This window comes from Podarcis gaigeae (genome assembly GCF_964106915.1).
Source record: "Podarcis gaigeae genome assembly, chromosome: 1".
NCBI classification, from domain to species: Eukaryota; Metazoa; Chordata; class Lepidosauria; order Squamata; family Lacertidae; genus Podarcis; species Podarcis gaigeae.
The window spans coordinates 12,835,597-12,855,027 of record NC_139678.1 but is presented as its reverse complement, the minus strand read 5'-3'; the positions used below and the strand labels follow the sequence as shown (position 1 = coordinate 12,855,027).

General features: G+C 46.2%; 1 protein-coding gene across 10 annotated transcripts in view; it reads left to right on the top strand.

The window, feature by feature from the left end:
• Positions 1 to 19,431, top strand: part of INF2 (inverted formin 2) — a 75,718-nt gene that overhangs the window by 29,802 nt on the left and 26,485 nt on the right. For all 10 annotated transcript variants that reach the window (XR_014562254.1, XM_083731393.1, XM_083731396.1 and 7 more), the window contains exons 2-7: positions 8,678 to 9,086; positions 11,384 to 11,499; positions 12,809 to 12,968; positions 15,465 to 15,498; positions 16,961 to 17,102; positions 18,322 to 18,463. Coding sequence is in view for 9 of the 10 variants with exons in the window: in XM_083731393.1 (XP_083587519.1) it covers positions 8,693 to 9,086; positions 11,384 to 11,499; positions 12,809 to 12,968; positions 15,465 to 15,498; positions 16,961 to 17,102; positions 18,322 to 18,463 (988 nt within the window). In the remaining variant the exon portion in view is untranslated. The remainder of the gene's footprint in view (positions 1 to 8,677; positions 9,087 to 11,383; positions 11,500 to 12,808; positions 12,969 to 15,464; positions 15,499 to 16,960; positions 17,103 to 18,321; positions 18,464 to 19,431) is intronic.

The following is a 19,431-nucleotide window of genomic DNA, read 5'->3' as shown; positions in this document are numbered from 1 at the left end:
TTCAAAAAGGACACTGACAAACTGGAATGTGTCCAGAGGAGGGCAACCAAAATGGTCAAAAGCCTGGAAACGATGCCTTATGAGGAACGGCTAAGGGAGCTGGGCATGTTTAGCCTGGAGAAGAGGAGGTTAAGGGGTGATATGATAGCCATATTCAAATATATAAAAGGATGTCACATAGAGGAGGGAGAAAGGTTGTTTTCTGCTGCTCCAGAGAAGCGGACACGGAGCAATGGTTCCAAACTACAAGAAAGAAGATTCCACCTAAACATTAGGAAGAACTTCCTGACAGTAAGAGCTGTTCGACAGTGGAATTTGCTGCCAAGGAGTGTGGTGGAGTCTCCTTCTTTGGAGGTCTTTAAGCAGAGGCTTGACAACCATATGTCAGGAGTGCTCTGATGGTGTTTCCTGCTTGGCAGGGGGTTGGACTCGATGGCCCTTGTGGTCTCTTCCAACTCTATGATTCTATGATTCTATGATTCTAGGTGCAGTGCCGGATTTACGTATAAGCTAAACAAGCTATAGCTTAGGGCCCCACTCTCTTGGAGGCCCCCAAAAACATTAAAGGGGAAAAAACTGGATGTACATTTCCAAAATATAAGATAAAAAAACAAATAAAATAAAACCTACATACAGCAACAGTGGCAAATGGCTTTAGATACCTCTTGGGTCCATAAATTACCATATGGCATATATTCAACACACACTAAAGCGACAATTTGTTGTTGACAGAGGATAAAGGGCCCCATTACCTTCAGTAGCTTAGGGCCTCATCAAACCTAAATCCAGCCCCATTCAGGTGGCAACGCTGTAGACTTTTGTTGGGGAGTTGGACCATAAAGAAGGCTGATCGACGAAGAATTGATGCATTTGAATTATGGTGCTGGAGGAGACTCTTGAGAGTCCCATGGACTGCAAGAAGATCAAACCTATCCATTCTGAAGGAAATCAGCCCTGAGTGCTTACTGGAAGGACAGATCCTGAAGCTGAGGCTCCAATACTTTGGCCACCTCATGAGAAGAGAAGACTCCCTGGAAAAGACCCTGATGTTGGGAAAGATGGAGGGCACAAGGAGAAAGGGACGACAGAGGACGAGATGGTTGGACAGTGTTCTCGAAGCTACGAACATGAGTTTGACCAGACTGCGGGAGGCAGTGGAAGACAGGAGTGCCTGGCGTGCTCTGGTCCATGGGGTCACGAAGAGTTGGACACAACTAAGCGACTAAACAACAACAAGCCCCACTGAATTTAAGAAGGCTTCCTTTTGAGGTGACGTGGTGCATAGGACCGCACTGCCAGTGGCTAACGTGTTGGCCCTGAATCCAGGTTCCAATGCCACTGTGGGTGGAGATTTGTACCAGAGACTTCCTGGTGCTAGCTGGGCTTCCTAGCCACTCGCTGCTCTCATAATCACACCCTTCCTTGGAGACCATCGTGTAATTTTGAGTAAGGAGGCGATGCATCACTGCCCCAACACGAGAGTAAACATAGCAAGAGTCCAATGGCCCATTTAGTCCAGCATCCTTCTTTTTCACAGTGGCCAATCAGAGGTGAATAGGAAGTCTGCCAGCAGAACCTGAGTGCAAAAGTGCTCTTCCTAATTGCAGTCCCCAACCCCTGGTATTCAGAGACAGTTCCGCTTCCAACAATGGAGGGGAAATGTTATCATTGTGGCTAGTGGCCACTGGAAGCAGTACCCTCCATGAATTTTGCCTGATCCTTTTTTTAAAGCCATCCCAGTGGGAGGCAATCCAAAAGGTTGCTCTTTTTCTTTTCCAATTTAAAAACTCAAGGGGGAAGGGGAAGTCAACTACATCTGTTCACATATTTCCTCTCCACTGTGTGCAAAGCCACAATACACACTACACACACACATGCACACACCCTTTAATCTGCACTGAAAATGTCTTGTTTTTTGTTTGTTTTTAACTGAAAAGGTAGATCCTGGGAGTAAGTGCAAAATGCAAAAATCAACTGACAGGAAAAGCTGAAAGTAGCATAATTAAAATGCAAAATATTGTGTATCTGAAGAAGTGTGCATGCACATGAAAGCTCTTACCAATGACAAACTTAGTTGGTCTCTAAGGTCCTACTGGAAGGAATTTTTTTTTATTATTATTTTTTGACTACTGCAGACCAACATGGCTATCTATCTGTAACTGGAAATATTGTATATTATTGAACTATTAAACAGGTAACGCTCACTGTTTCTGTGAAACTTCGGAACCATGCAGCTAATTTCTTAAATCTAATCCTCCTTGATGGCTTTATTTGATGCTTACCTCATTCCAGCTGCTGTGTGTGAAGGAGAGAGAGAGTAAATGGATACAGCTGATCTCTGTTCTCATTGCAAAGGCAGAATTAAACTCTCTATTGCATACAAAAGCAAAAGAACAGTTAGCAAACATACCACTGCTAGTTTTAATTCTTTCAATAGTTTGCAAAGTGCTCATTACCTACTAATACCCCATTATTCCCAACCCATTGACTGAGTCATTTACCAGTTAAACTCTCTTTGTGGTCAGCTTAAAAGCGATTAAAAGGAGACGGGTGTTAAATGGGTTGTAAGAACTGCTGGTGGTTTGGGGGGGGGTTGTGGCCAAATTGTGGCAGCATCACACCTTCTCACTCTCATGCTGAAATGGGGACATTTTGGCCCTCCAGATGTTGTGAAACTGCAGCTTCCATCCTTTCTGGCAACTGGCCATGGTAGCTGGAGGAAATAAAGAGAAAACTTTTGCTCCCTCTTTCGCAACACCAGAACTTGTGGATATCCATTGAAGCCAAATGTTGGAAGATTCGGGACAGATGAAACTACACTGCACATAGATAAAATATATGACTCACTCCCACAGGAGTAAGTGATGGGATTCTGCTGGCATAACTGTCAGTGGAGATTGGAGAGTGATTTGGTTTGATTCACATTTCAATTTGGACCTATTTATTCTGCAATTGGGACGCGGGTAGCGCTGTGGGTTAAACCACAGAGCCTAGGACTTGCTGATCAGAAGGTCGGCGGTTCGAATCCCTGTGACCGGGTGAGCTCCCGTTGCTCGCTCCCCGCTCCTGCCCACCTAGCAGTTCGAAAGCACATCAAAGTGCAAGTAGATAAATAGGTACCGCTCCAGCGGGAAGGTAAATGGCGTTTCCGTGTGCTGCTCTGGTTCGCCAGAAGCGCCTTTGTCATGCTGGCCACATGACCCGGAAGCTGTCTGCGGACAAACGGCGGCTCCCTCGGCCAATAAAGCAAGATGAGCGACGCAACCCCAGAGTTGGTCACGACTGGACCTAATGGTCAGGGGTCCCTTTACCCTTTACCTTTTTTTCCTGCAGTTCCCGATACAGCTCCTTTTCCTCAACTCTCACCTCATAGTACATCCCATTCCTGCAAACTGTCAGTGGGACAGAGGGGAAGTGGGTAGGAACAATGGAGAAATTCACTGTTGTTGGCATTTAATAAGAAACTACCCAAGGCACACTTTTCGAGCCAGTAGGGAAATAGAAACACAGTTATCCTTCAAAATTCACACTTCTCTGATTTTTGCAATATGGATTTTGGAAAAACGAGAAGCTGAAAGAAACCACAATTAAAAGAACATCTTTGCACATTAGGAAAAGTGCTATGAAGGTTATGGTCGTGATGGTGATAGCTGTTTTCATTACGAAATAAGCTCAGCCTAGATCTCTACCCCACCCCACTTTGTGATACAACAACAGTCATAGGCTTTCTTAGTTCCACACGTGTCCACCTGGATTTATTCCAAGGAGCTGCCTACACTGAGGTCTTTTAGACACAGGTGGAGAGGAAACGCTTAACTCAATGTTATTACTTAAAGAAAAGTGACAAACAGGAAACCGAGTCCAGGATTTCCTGCTTTACTTTGGTACTAACCCTGCATAGACATGTTAAATCAACAAGAATGACAGCATCATTTATTTTCAGTTTTGTGTGACGGGGAATCTTATATTGTCTTACAAGCCTGTCTTCATTATAACCAAGTGAAAACAAGAAGGCTGTGTCACTGCATGCCTCATTTCATAGCTTGGTTTCTCCATTCCTGGATGAGTATTAAGTGGTGAGCGTTTCAAATAGCAGACATAACTGTGTTCCATTGTTTGGTTTACTTTCAGCTGTGATAACCTTGCCTTCAAGAGACTCGGTTTTTATTATTCTCCTGAAGAATCCCCCCTCAAAGCTGTGTGTTAATGCCAATTGAACAGATAAGCTTGCTGTCATTTGTGGTTTTAAAGCAGAGGCTTTCAAACCTTTTAGGCCTTCAGGGAATGCTTTTTTCTTTCTTTCTTTCTTTTTGACACACTATTATTCTTCCAGACAGTAGAATTTTTTTCTGGTGGGATTCAATCACATACATACTGGCAAATTCAGGTTGTGCAATTGAAGTGAATTTGGTGCTCTTCCACAATAAGCTCACTTCTTCTCAAAATCAATACCTTTTGCGATCACTAAAATGGCAGGAAAACACGCCAGAAAGTGTGTGGGGTAACAAATTGCTCGATGTTGTCTAACATCCCTGCCATCAGATTGAACGCTCCATAAAGAGGCAGTTTCATCTTAAAACCACCTAAAGTTTGTGCATTAAACAGGTTGTCAGGAAGCAGCCCCTGACTGACCTGTTGAGGAAACGGTGAGCACCAGGCAGAGAATTAGGAACCATGTTGTGACTGGTTCATGTTTGGCTCATGTAAACATGTTAAGAACATAAGAAGAGCCTGCTGGTTCAAGCCACTGTCCCATTTAGTCCATTATCTTGTTCTCATCATGGCCAACCAGATGTATGGAGGAAACCCACAAGCAGGGCTCGATCCCAAGAGCACTCTCCCCTGGAGGCTCATAGCCATTGATTTCCTTCTCCATTGATTTCTTCAACACTCTTTTGGAGCTATCCATATTGGTGGCCACCAGGGCCTCCTGTAGTTTAACTCTGTGCTGTGTGAAGAACTATTCCAATAATGTTGGGTCACATTGCTGTGAATGAAGAACAGGGCCTGCCCTAGCATATGAGGTAGCTGCCTCAGGCGGCAAATGTTAAGGGATGGTGAGCTGTGGGGTAGGTTTGGAGGATGGAGCTGTGTGTAACCATGCAGCCTGCCGTTTGCTCCTTAAGCTAGCTTCAGGTGCGGTGGAGAAATGTTGTGTATGAAGTACAATTCGACTGCCAGACCAGCTACCTTCTGCCCATGGAAGGAGTGGCCAGCGGTGCCATCTTTTCCTTCACCTCAGGCAGCAAAATGGCTTAGGCCTGTCCTGATCAAGACTGTGCCTTAGAATGTACATCTCTGCTCTGTTTAAAGGTCCTGTGAGGAGCTAGAAACTTTTGAAATGTTGTGTGTGTGTGTGTGTAAAAGGATAAAGCTAATTTCATTGTTTCAGGCTCTTGGTTAATTTTATTAAATTATTCTTTGCTCTAAGTATCAAATGACAGCTACAGTATTTGTTAGTTGACCAGAAATTCATCCTGCAAAGCTGCCCTAGAATATCCTCCCACTCGGGAAAGTGAAGATTACAAGACATTTGATTTTATTTCTCTTAGCATTTTCTCTCTAAAGGGTTTGTCAGAAGAGGCAGCTTGGAAATGTTAAAGAAGCCTTTTAGTCGCTGCTTAGCATTCAGACTTGAGGAAGCAGAAGACAGATTTATCTCCTCTGCCCCCACAAATTCCTCATCCCTCTTCTCTGCCAAGGCCAGAAGGGCTTGGCTCAGAAGGGGTCAGGAGAAGGGGCTATTTCCAGAGCTCCTTGGAAGAAGCCAAGGAGTTCTTCTGCTGGAAATAGTTGCTCCTCAACATATCCTTTGCTCCCTGGTGATTTTATTTGCCATGTGCATTTTCTCCTCCTAAGCTTCACGGTACGCGCACAAAAAGCTTATTCACTGTTTCACATTTTCCAGCAATGCTGCCTTGCTTTCTTTTCTTTTTCTTTTTCTTTTTTTTCTTTTTTTTTTTTTTTGTTAGCCACCAGAGTGGTTTAGCAGCTGGGCTGTTGTCCAAGCTATTTGGAATTCAAGAGTAGCAGAGAAGGCGAAAAACAAAGAGCCTGATGCTTAACCCCTGTTTTCACTTATTGGACATTCTCATCCCACCCTTTTCCTGCAAGGAATTCGATGCCAGCAACATAGGAAACAGCCTTGGACCAAGCCAGACCAATTGTCCATCTGGCTCAGTGTTGTCCACTCTTCCCTGCATGTATGGCTCTCCCCCTCCAATCCATTTTATCTTAACAACAACCCTGTGAGGTAGATTAGAGAGACTGACAGGCCCAAGCTCACCCAGTGGTTGGGTGGGGTTTTTGACTTGAGTCTTCCCAGTCCTCAGGGATGAGGGTGGGGAGGATCTTCAGATCTCATTGGCCTCCGACTGCAGCCTCCAAGAGCTGTTCAACAATAAAACAGCCTTCCTTGGAACATGGTGGACTCTCCTTCATGGGATGGCCATCCATGAGCGATTACCGTATTTTTCGCCCTATAGGACACACTTTTTCCCCTCCAAAAATGAAGGGGAAATGTGTGTGCGTCCTATGGGGCGAATGCAGGCTGGAGAGCGAGAGGGGTTGGTGCGCACCGACCCCTCTCGCTCTCCAGGCTTCAGGAGAGCCCCACCACCAGCCCCACAAGCTCGGGGGATAGCGGGGAAGCGGAACTCCGCCATCCCGCTGTCCCCCGACCTGGTTTGGAGGCTGGCGGCAGGGAGAAGCCTGCTCCTCCCCGTCGCCAGCCCCGCAAGCTCGGGGGACAGCGGGAGAGGCGCAGCGCGCCTTTCCCACTGTCCCCTGACCTGGTTTGAAGGTTGGCGGCAAGGAGGAGCCTGCTTCTCCCCACCACCAGCCCCACAAGCTCGGGGGACAGCTTCCCGCCCCAGCCCCGCGCCTGGGGGGGGGATAAAAAAATTCTTTATTTCTCCCCAAAAAAAACTAGGTGCGTCCTATGGGCTGGTGCGCCTTATGGGGCAAAAAATACGGTATGTAGCTGTGATCCCTGCGTTGCAGGGGGTTGGGGGTTGGAAGTCCCTTCCACTTCTACAGTTCTGTGAGTCTTCATCTCCCAATTGACGATGCTAGCTGGGAGCTAATGGGAGTTCGAGACTCTAGACCATGGATAGGCAAACTAAGGCCCGGGGGCCAGATCCAGCCCAGTCACCTTCTAAATCTGACCCTCGGACAGCGTCTTTTTACATGAGTAGAATGTGTGCTTTTATTTAAAATGCATCTCTGGGTTATTTGTGGGGCATAGGAATTTGTTCATTTCCCCCCCCCTTCAAAACATAGTCCGGCCCCCCACAAGGTCTGAAGGACAGTGGACCGGCCCCCTACTGAAAAAGTTTGCTGTCCCCTGTCCTAGACTCATTTGTTGCTCATTTGACATCGCAGCCAGTAGGTGTGCCTGAGAATTGCACCACTGCATTCCACGTAGTGCTTGCTGCACAAATAGGGAGTTTCTGCCCCCCCCTCTCCACACACACCCCAGGCACTTTTTGAAGACTTCTGTTGAGTTGTTTGGTAACCCAGTCAGTGGATTTGAAGTGTGTTGGCTGCAGTACAGGAGCTTGATCACATGGATAAGGCTCTGCAGAGAGAAACTGGAAGTCCAGCACATTCCTTTGTGGTGACACATCTGTGTTGTGGGGGGAGAGGCTTTAGCAGCAGCCGCTGAGTTTTATCTGAAAGCTGTCAACGTTTTGAAAGTTGAGGCACTTTTTGCGGTTCCCCCATGCCCCTAAGGTTTGGCAGAACGTCATCAGGGGCTGAACCTCCAGCGGGACGGCACCTGCCCTGTGGAACTCCTTGCCACTAGAGGTTCAGCAGCAGCCATCTCTACTCGTATTCTAAGAACTGTTATTATTCAGGCTGGCTTTTTGCACCTGAGATTCTTTGCCAGCCATCTCTTGCTGATGTGTCTGACATTTTTTAGACTCGTAGAATTGCTGAGTTGGAAGTGGGACCCCATGGGTCATCTAGTCCAACCCCCTCTGTAATGCAGGAATCTAAAGCTTCCATGGCCAATGGCCATCCAATCCTTTATTGTAATGCGGTGTTTTATAGTCTGTGGTGCCGCCTTGAGATGAGTTATATAGAAGTGCAGTTTATGGATATTTAAGTAAATAAACCAACAATAAATATATTTTTAAAAAATAAATGTTTATTAGAATTTCCAATTTAATACAAAAAACAAAAGTACAAAAATACACAATTAGAAAATACAAAAACAAATATAATTTCCAATACTTATTTCTATTACCTTATTTCTCGGACCTCCTCTCACCTCCCCCTTTTGTATTCCAGTTCAAATCTTAATTCAGCAAATCCTTATTGTAACTTATTATAACTTATTTTAACTTATTACTCCATTTTTACATTACAGCTGGTAAACACTTAATTTCTGTCCAACAACTTTCTAACATTCATTAATTTTACAATATTTCTGCAAATAATCTTTGATTTTCCTCCAGTCCTCTTCCGCCAACTCTTTCCCCTGGTCTCGAATTATGCCAGTCATTTCTGCCAGTCCCATATAGTCAATCATCTTCATCTGCCATTCTTCCAGAGTGGGTAGATCTTGTGTCTTCCAATATTTTGCAATCAATATTCTTGCTGCTGTTGTTGCATACATAAACCAACAATAAATAAATGCCTGAGCTTCTCTCTTTCTCTCTCCCACTTTTAGGAGTCACCGGCCAACATGTCTCTCAAGAAGGAAGGTGTGCAGAAGAAATGGGCGGCCTTGAAGGAGAAGCTGGGTTCTCAGGACTCGGATCAGACGGAGGCCAACCTGGAAAACGCAGAGCCGGAGCTGTGCATTCGCCTCCTGCAGATCCCTTCTGTGGTGAACTACTCAGGGCTCAAGAAGCGGCTGGAGAGCAGCGACGATGGCTGGATGGTCCAGTTCCTGGAGCTCTGCGGACTGGATCTCCTGCTTGAGGCCCTGGACAGGCTTTCGGGGAGGGGGGTCTCCAGGATCTCGGATGCCCTGTTGCAGCTAACTTGCATCAACTGCGTGCGAGCAGTCATGAACTCTCAGAAGGGCATCGAGTACATCGTGAGCAATGAAGGCTACGTCAGGAAACTCTCCCAAGGTGAGAGAATGTTTCCCTCATTCGTTCCACGCAGTGTTTGCAGGCACTGTTTGTAGTGGGACGCGGGTGGCACTGTGGGTTAAACCACAAAGCCTAGGACTTGCTGATCAGAAGGTTGGCGGTTCGAATCCCCATGATGGGGTGAGCTCCCATTACTCGATCCCTGCTCCTGCCAACCTAGCAGTTCGAAAGCATGTCAAAGTGCAAGTAGATAAATAGGTACCGCTCTGGCGGGAAGGTAAACGCCGTTTCCATGCGCTGCTCTGGTTTGCCAGAAGCGGCTTAGTCATGCTGGCCGCATGACCCAGAAGCTGTACGCCGGCTCCCTCGGCCAATAAAGTGAGATGAGCGCCGCAACCCCAGAGTCGGTCATGACTGGACCTAATGGTCAGGGGTCCCTTTACCTAAAATATGTAGTTGCAGTGCAACAAAAGTAGACCTAGACCATGGGTAGGACAAACTAAGGCCCGGGGGCCGGATCCGGACCAATCACATTCTAAATCCGGCCCACGGACGATCCAGGAATCAGCGTGTTTTTACATGAGTAGAATGTGTGCTTTTATTTAAAATGCATCTCTGGGTTATTTGTGGGGCATAGGAATTCGTTATTTTTTTCCCTTCAAAATATAGTCTGGCCCCCCACAAGGTCTGAAGGACTGTTGACCAGCCCACTGCTGAAAAAGTTTGCTGACCCCTGACCTAGACAATAAATAAAACATTTAGAAATACGCAGTGCTTTTTTCTTTAAAAAAAAATGTTTAGGGGTACTCTCATCTTAATAATCATAATTTATTTATTTATTTATACCCCACCCATCTGGCTGGGTTTCCCCAACCCCTCTGGGTGGCTTCCAACAAAATATAAAAATACAATAAAACATAAGTCATTAAAAACTTCCCTAAACAGGGCTGCCTTCAGACGTCTTCTAAACGTCAGATGGTTGTTTATTTCTTTAACATCTGATGGGAGGGGTTCCACAGGGCGGGCGCCACTACTGAGAAGGCCCTCTGCCTGGTTCCCTGTAGCCTCACTTTTTGCAGTGAGGGAACCACCAGAAGGCCCTCGGAGCTGGACCTCAGTGTCTGGGCAGAACAATGGGGGTGGAGACGCTCCTTCAGGTTTACTGGACTTTCTTTACTCAAGAAAATCTCCATTATAGTAATTTTCCTACTCATATTGAAATACTGCCCTTCAATGAGGCCCAGCTTTCATCTGTAAAACACCATGCATCCACATTCTACACTGCTCCACACATTAAACACTCGCTTCCGTCTGAGACTCAGGAAACACTGTGAGAGGAAATGAGGCCGCCATTGGGGGTAGCAACGGAACTGACGGTTCATCGTGCTAGAGAAGAAACTTAGAATTTTAAATTTTTTAGTTTATTCTCCCGTTAGATTCACAAAATGTTTAGGGGCATGCATGTTTAGGGGCACTCCTAGAAAAAAAAGCACTGGAAGTATGCAACCAAACTGAGCAGGGGCACAAGCAGGTGGGATTTGTGCCTTCCTGAACCAAGCCATTTCCTAAGTTGTTGTCTTGAGGTTAGACTAGGGTTACCAGACGTCCCCGGTTCCCGGGGACAGTCCCCGGATTTGCAAACCTGTCCTCGGACAAACTCCGTGCCTGGAATGTCCCCAGATTTGCAAATCTATCCCCGGGAAACGTGGCAGCGGCAGCCTCAGCAGCCCAGAGTCAGCCTGGTAGCGCAGTTGGCTCTGGCTGGCTTCAGGAGCTGCTCGCTGCCGCCACCACTGCCGAAGGGGAACCAGGGACGTCCGGCGGTACAGATCTCCTGCCCCCTTTGTTTTGACAGATCGGGGGAGGCTTGGGAGTCACGGGCGGGTGGGCGGGCGCGTGGTTTCTCTGCCAGGCAAGGCGCAAAGCCCTTCTTTTGCAGCCTGTGAAACGTAAATGTGCAGAGTTTTTTTAGAAAACCAGGCAACAGCCACCCGCCCGTGACTCGCGAGCCTCCCCCGATCAGTCAAAACAAAGGAGGAAGGGGGCAGGAGATCAGGGAAGGCTCGGGAGTCGTGGGTGGGCAGCGCGCCATTGCCCAGTTTTTTAAAAACTCTGTGCATTTATGTTTTACAGGGTGCGAAAGAAGGGCTTTGCACCTTTATACAATATAGATGTGTGCTTGGGCCCAGGGTCTTTTGCCTTATCATTCCTACTACTGACTCCCTGTTGCTATTCAGCTTAAAAAAAAAAAGTGTTCCCGGATTCATTGAAAAAAATCTGGTCACCATAGGTTAGACGTACCCTCATTGCTGACCTCGGTCCCTCTGTCTCTGCAGCACTTGACACCTCGAACGTCATGGTCAAGAAACAAGCGTTTGAGCTCCTGGCGGCTCTCTGCATTTACTCAGTGGATGGTCACGCTCTGGCATTGGACGCCCTGGATCATTACAAGGCAAGCAGAAAGTCAGATGTATTGTTAAGGACACAATGTACACACACATATGAAAATGCCCTGCTGAATCAGATCAAAGGTTATCTACTCTAGTGTCTTGTTTCCCACAGCGACTAACTGGAGGCCTCCAGGAATTCCGCAGGTAGAGCTTCGCATAGGGATGGGTGGATTGGCCACTTTGAAAGTGGTTTACCTAGCAAATGTAAATAGATAATAATAATGAGATTTAGTAGTGGGGAAAGATAGGGGAAGGGCTGTAGCACCCTTTACATGCATAACGTCCCAGCTTCAATCTCCAGCACCACCAGGTAAGGCTGGGAATATCTCCTGCCCAAAACCCTGGAGAGCTGGTGCCTGTCAGTGTAGGCAGCAATGAGATGGACCAATGGTCTGACTCTGTATAAGGCAACTTCCTGTGTATCTACTTATGTAGGCTCTTGATATAGAACGATATGGGGAGAGCTGTAGCTCATCTAGTTGGGCATCTGCTTTGCATGCAGAGGGCCCCAGGTACAATATTAACATTAATATCAGTATTAATATCAGTGTTGATATTAATGTTAATATTAACCCAGCTGACTGGGTTTCCCCAGCCAGCATGTACAAAAACATAATACAGAGGTACCTTGGAAGTTGAACGGAATCCATTCCGGAAGCCCGTTCAACTTCCAAAACATTCGACTTCCAAGGCGCGGCTTCCGATTGGCTGCAGGAATGTCCTGCAGCCAATTGGAAGCTGCGGAAGCTGTGACAGATGTTCGGCTTCTGGAAATAATTCGAAAACCGGAACAATCACTTCCAATTTCCAATCGTTCGGGAGCCAAAACATTCCAGTTCACAGGCATTTGGCTTCCGAGGTTCCACTGTAAAGCATTAAATGTTAAAAAGTTCCCTATACAGGGCTTCCTTCAGATGTCTTCCAAAGGCTGTATAGTTACTTATCTCTTGCCTTCTGGAGAGCCACTGCCAGCCAGTGTACAGTAGACAGTACTGAGCTAGAAAGAACCAATTGCCTGACTCATTTTAGAGCCGCTTCCTGTGTTCAGCTGTTTATTAAAAGACTATAGCTAAGTTGTAAAGCACTTACTCTGCAGGGGGGAAATCCCACGGTTGGTCATCAGCATCTCTATGGATGGCAGTTGATGGGGAAGAAAACCCTTCTGTGACCCTGGAGAGCCCTTGACAGTCAAACGTAGGCAGTCCTGGGCTCAATGTCCAAAGGGTCTGGGCAGTTTTGATGCAAGAGGCTTCCCGTGTTGCTCTTGATTTTGAACCTTGATTTGACGCGTCTGCGATTTCTGTGTCACAGACGGTGAAGAACCAACAGTACCGCTTCAGCGTCATCATGAATGAGCTCTCGACCACTGACAATGTGCCCTACATGATAACCCTCTTGAGTGCCATCAACGCGGTCATCCTGGGGACAGAAGAACTGAGAGCTCGGATGCAGCTCCGCAATGAGTTCATTGGTAAGGACGGCAATCCGGAAACCTAGAACATGATGCAATGTCAATGACTGGGGTTCTAGGATGCTGTGGTCTACGTATATATAGACTAGTCATATACAGAAGGGACGCGGGTGGCGCTGTGGGTTAAACCACAGAGCCTAGGGCTTGCCAATCAGAAGGTCGGCAGTTCGAATCCCCGCAACAGGATGAGCTCCCATTGCTCAGTCCCAGCTCCTGCCAACCTAGCAGTTCGAAAGCACAAAGTGCAAGTAGATAAACAGGTACCACTACGGCAGGAAGGTAAACGGTGTTTCCGTGCACTGCTCTGGTTCGCCAGAAGCGGCTTAGTCTTGCTGGCCACATGACCCGGAAGCTGTACGCCGGCTCCCTCGACCAGTAAAAGCAAGATAAGCGCCACAACCCCAGAGTCGTCCGTGACTGGACCTAACAGTCAGGGGTCCCTTTACCTTTTTAGTCATATACCCAAGACATATAGCTGATTCTATGTGTAACTGTGAGCAAGGAAAATACTCTAACATTTAGAGTGGAGCCTTCCATGTGCATTCCTGTCGCCATCTGCCTTTTGAGCATTTGAATGTTGAGGCACATGCCTTGACGCACCTTTCCTCTACTGAACCACCCTGGCTCTCAATGAGAACTGAGCCCCCGCCCCCTTGTTTAACTTCTAGTTTCTGATTTTCTTTCTATATGTTGCATGGCAGTTTCTAGGGCATGGCTGTTTCAGAAAAGGCTCCCCTTACCCTCTTCCATCATCTGATACAATCAAACCTCGGAACTCGAACGTAACCTGTTCCAGAAGATCATTCAACTTCTGAAATGTTCGAGTTCCAAGGCACGGCTTCCGATTGCTTGCAAGAGCTTCTTGCACTCAAGCGGAAGCCACGTCAGACGTTCGAGTTCCGAGGAACGTTCGGAAATCAGAATGTTTACTTCCGGGTTTTTGGTGTTCAGGAACTGAAATGTTCAGCGCCAGAGCCTTTTGAGTTCTGAGGTTTGACTGTAATTAGCTACCAGACTATGTTCAAGGTTCTGGTTTTGGCGCATAAACAGGTTGGGACCAGGAGACGCATTCCGCACAGTGTTAGGAATCAGGTCTTCGGTGTTCTGGCTCCTGCCTTTTAGAATTGCTCCCCGTTAAATATTAGACAATTGTCTTTTCGATCCCTACTAAAGGCCTTCCTCTTTGAACAAGGCTCTTAGGATGAGATCTTTCCCAGTCTGCATCAGCTTTGGAATTATTTTCAAGACATTCAAAATTCATTTTTATTGTGTTCTCTCTTGCTGTTTTAGAGGGACACGGGTGGCGCTGTGGGTTAAACCACAGAGCCTAGGACTTGCCAATCAGAAGGTCGGCGGTTCAAACCCCTGCGGCAGGGTGAGCTCCCATTGCTCGGTCCCTGCTCCTGCCAACCTAGCAGTCCGAAAGCACGTCAAAGTGCAAGTAGATAAATAGGTACTGCTCCGGCGGGAAGGTAAATGGCGTTTCCGTGCGCTGCTCTGGTTCACCAGAAGTGGCTTAGTCATGCTGGCCACATGACCTGGAAGCTGTACGCCGGCTCCCTCAGCCAATAAAGCGAGATGAGCGCCGCAACCCCAGAGTCGGTCACGACTGGACCTAATGGTCAGGGGTCCCTTTACCTTTACCTTTACCTTTTACTTTTGCTGTTTGCTACACTGGGCTCCTTTGTGAGGAAGGGTGAGATTTAAATAAATAGAATAAGTTTGTTAGTAGGGCTGGGCACAACCTGGTTTTTAACATCATGATATATCACCATCTAAACATCGCAATATACTGGTCTATCACAATGTCTGAAATAAGGAAATAGCTATGTTAAGGCATTGGCTGGCTTTGTGGTTTGTCCCTCATCTTTATTTATGCATAGCACACAGACACATGTCTGTGAGTGAGGTCCCTAATAAGGAGGATTGGCGATAAAAAATGATAGAATATTCAAAGTTTGCAGGCCTAACAAGTAAAATAAGGGAGCAAGTAGATCAAGTATAAAAGTAGAGTGGGGAAAATTGTGGCGTATTTGGAAAATAACTGTAAACATGTGGAAACGCTAGCAGTATTAAGGTAAATTCAACAGTAAAATATGTAATAAAGGAAGAATAAGGGGAGAAATCAAACTAAATGGATATACTGTATAAGAATATGCAGGAATAATGGGAAAAATCAAAGGAACCAGGGAAGGGGAAGAAGGGAAATCATTGAATGTTTTATTATAAAGAAAGATATTAATAGTGGAAATGTATATTTGAATTTGATTTTGGAAATGGTGATAAAAAATATATAATAAAAAAAAAAAGATTCGCAATATATTGCAAGGTCAAATATTATGAAACCAATATCACAATATGGACTTCAAACTGGATTTGGACAATATATTGATATATCGCCCAGCCCTATTTGCTAGTGATTGTGTTCTTTTATGTCAGTGAAATCTTGGGTCCATTAGACCACTCTTCAACACATTTTTAATTCGCTCCTTCCAGGTCTTCAGTTGCTGGATATTTTAACCAAGCTGAGGTGAGTCATTTATTACCTTTCTGACTATATCCATTGAGATTTATTTTGCAGCAGCACATCATTTCAGGATGATCATTCCCTTGTCGGTACAAATCTTCAGGCCAGCCATTATGTCTGCGGTTATTTCTGTCTAGCTCCAACCACTTTGCATGACAGACCTATGCATCAAGAGATTCGGGCTTGAATAGACTTGTACCACCATTACATTTCCTTTGAAAGCTGTGCTGTGCTCACATTTAGGGACTGATGGATCGCCGTATTTAGATCCCGGAAGGAATTTTCCCCCTAGTCAAAATGACTAATAACACTGGAGCGTGCTGGAGATTATTACCATCTCCATCATTTTTCTAAGACCCCTCAATCTTTTTCTTGCAAATAATGACAATATAGGTATGCATTTTCAGTTTGATTTTTGCTACCATGAGGTCTAGAAGCATGCTTTTTCCAAACCCATCAGTTTCTCCTGTGACCACCTAGGATTTCTTCATACTCCAGCCAAGCAACTCCAGTCCCAGCTGACCTAGGTGGAGACAATTTCTCTAGGCGGGTGGCCCAGTTTTCATGATTAAGCACTGGCTTAATAAACTACTTCCAAATTCGAGCTCGTTTGGAAGCCATTAACTGCAGTTCCCAGTTCAAATTCTAGCTCGTTTGGAAGCCATTAACTGCAGTTCCCGGTTCATACATAATGAGAAGCAGTAGTTAACAGTATCCAAGGTTATTGAGCCAGGATTTGATCCATAAATGTCTCTAGCTACACCCACCAGTAGGAAACCTCCATTTATTCCTCCTTCTCATTTATTTTTGGTCCATGGGTGCATTTTAATGGAAAAGGACACTAGCGGCACTTGTAACGAGGCAGAGCCATGGGTTTGCCCTCCTGACCCTAGTGTAGCAATGGCTTACCAGGACTGGGTTGAAACAGGGCAGTGATGAGGTCAGAGTCATACAGCTGCACTGGGTGGAGAGATGGATTGGCAGTGGCAGTCCTGCCAGCATAGCGGGATTGGCCCCAACCTTACCACCACCTGCATCCCCATCCAGGTAAACACCAGTGATGCTGGTGTCTGGAGGGTAGCTGTGCCCCAACCATAGCTGTCAACCTTCCCTTTTTTTTGCGGAATATTCCCTTATTTCAGCGCCGTTTCCCGCTGCTATCCTGGATTGTTAGATATCCCATAGACTGTCCCCGGGACAGGTGAGGCTGCTGATCCCTTATTTTCCACAGGATTCTCTGATTTGCAAATTGACCCGCCGTCCAAAAATGTTTCAGGAGACTTAGAATATAAAGAGGTTTCCCTAAATATGTGTATTTCACCTTCTCAGTATAGATGCTTGTATTAAGGAGAACAGGAAGTAGTTGAGATTTGGGGACACCCTCTCATATCTGTATGTAACTCAAAATGAGCTCAGTTTTTTAACGGAGGGTTTTGCAAATATCTACTGTTCCGGGTCTCTGCAGAGATATAGAGGATGAGGACTTGCTTATCCAGTGTGAAACGTTTGAGGAGGCCAAGTCCGAAGACGACGAGGAATTGCTGAGGATGTGCGATGGGATTGACATGAGCAACCATCAAGAGGTTTTCTCATCCCTGTTTAACAAAGTGAGTGGGGGTCTTATTTTTAAATGCAGCTTTAAACATTTTAAGAACATTCCTGTTCTGTCCCCCCCCCCCTTTTCCAAAAAGCTAATACAGTCATACCTTGGGTTGAATGTGCTTCAGGATGTGCGCGTTCCAGTTGTTCTCCGTGGCAACCTGGAAGTAACAGAGCGTGTTACTTCTGGGTTTTGCTGCTTGCGCATGCGCAGATGCTCAAAATGATGTCATGTGCATGCACAGAAGTGGCGAAAAGCGACGCGTACGTGCGCAGACGTGCCGTCGCTGGTTACGTTTGCTTCTAGATGCGAACGGGGCTCTGGAACGGATCCCGTTCGCATCTAGAGGTAACACTATAACAAGTATCCATTAAACCTAATAAATATTGGATATAAAGCAATAAGCAATAAACAAATGAAGCCCATTAAAAACTACCATATCAATTATTACTGTTATTATTATTATTAAATATCTATACTGCCCTTCATCCGAGCAATATAAAAACGCAAAAATGCACGCCATAATAACAGACAAATGACCCCCACACACAAACTGTTTAAAAGGCCATAGATTGTTTAATTAGCCAAAGGACTGGGAGAAGAGGAATGTTTTTGCCTGATGCCTAAATATATGCAATGAAAGAGCCAGGAGAGGGAAAGCTTAGTCAAAACAGAAACAGCTGCAACAGAAGTTAGAAGATGCAACGAGTCATGCTGGGCCAAACCTAGGGGCTGTGGAGCCCAGCATCCCCTTGCCACAGTGGACAGCCAGATGCCTTTGGGAAGCCTACAAACAAGGTGTGAGAGTCTTCTGCCACCATTATGCATGGTGCTTCAGATCCTGAAGGTGGCAGGTAACCATCTGGCCTTGTCCTCCATGAATATTGGATGTGATATAGAATGCGATCCTTGGTTTCATTCACAGTCACACTGCACCATGGAGGTTGGTGAGCAAGGTGCCCATTTCTCCTGAGGTTTATACATCCCTCGTGCAGAGATGCCCTCTTGTCATACATGCACACAAGAATTTGCCCACACGTATCCTGTGCCTGCTTCCACAGCTGGGAAATTTGGCTCGGCCCTTATATCCAGCACCAGCAAGGAATAACTTGACAACCCTGGGCTTACAACAGCATAGGTTTTAATGGCTGGATGGGCACCCCTGCCATGTAACAATGACTTACGATCTGGAAAGCTTAACTTGTGGTGGCTGCTTTTTGTTTCAGGTGAGCAGTTTTCCAGCCTCCATCCAACTGCTGTCCATTCTCCAGAGCCTCTTGCATCTCGAACCTTCCCATCGCTCCAGCCTGTTGCTGTGGGAATCCTTAGAAATCCTAGTAAGCAGAGCCATCTTGCTTGCAAATGACAGTAAGTGGAAGCTCACTGTAACCTATGATGCAGCCTCAGTATTGTCTTTGTGTTGTTGTCATCGTCGTCGTCATCTTCTTCTTATTCTTTGGCGATCACTCATAGCTGAATAAGATTGTCTTCCATGAACACAGTTTTAACACTGAGTCCGTAAGTGACTGTGGAGGCCAATTCTGGATCCACACGTCCTTCCATGGTGGGGACATGGTTTCTGGGCAAGAGTTGGTCACGGTGAGGGTTTGCCAAACATGCCTTTCTCTTGGCACATTTCTCCCTTTTGCCCTGAGTTTGTGCTTCTTCAAAGTCCATGACACCTTTGGTAAAGGCTGTTCTCCAATTGGAGCGCTCGCAGGCCAGTGTTTCCCAATTTTTGGTGTTTATACAGTGGTGCCTCGCAAGACGAAAAGAATCCGTTCCGCGAGTCTCTTCGTCTTGCGGTTTTTTCGTCTTGCGAAGCAAGCCCATTAGCGGATTAGCGGATTAGCGCTATTAGCGCCTTAGGGGCTTAGCGGATCAGCTGATAAGTGGCTTAGCGGCTTAGCAGATCAGCTGATAAGCGGCTTAGCGGATCAGCTGTTAAGCGGCTTAGCGGATCAGCTGATAAGCGGCTTAGCAGATCAGCTATTAAGCGGCTTAGCGGATCAGCTGATAAGCGGCTTAGCGGCTTAGAAAAAGGGGGGGAAGGGAAAAAACCCACAGGAACTCGCAAGGCATTTTCGCAAGCCCATAGGAAATTCGTTTTTGCGAAGCACCTCCAAAACGGAAAACCCTTTCGTCTAGTGGGTTTTCCGTCTTGCGAGGCATTCATCTTGCGGGGCACCACTGTACTACCTTTTTTTAGATTTGCCTTGAGAGCATCTTTAAACCTCTTTTGTTGTCCACCGGTATTTTGCTTTCCATTCTTGAGCTGTGAATAAGTAGTTGCTTTGGAAGACGATAATCAGGCATCCGAACAACATGACCAGCCC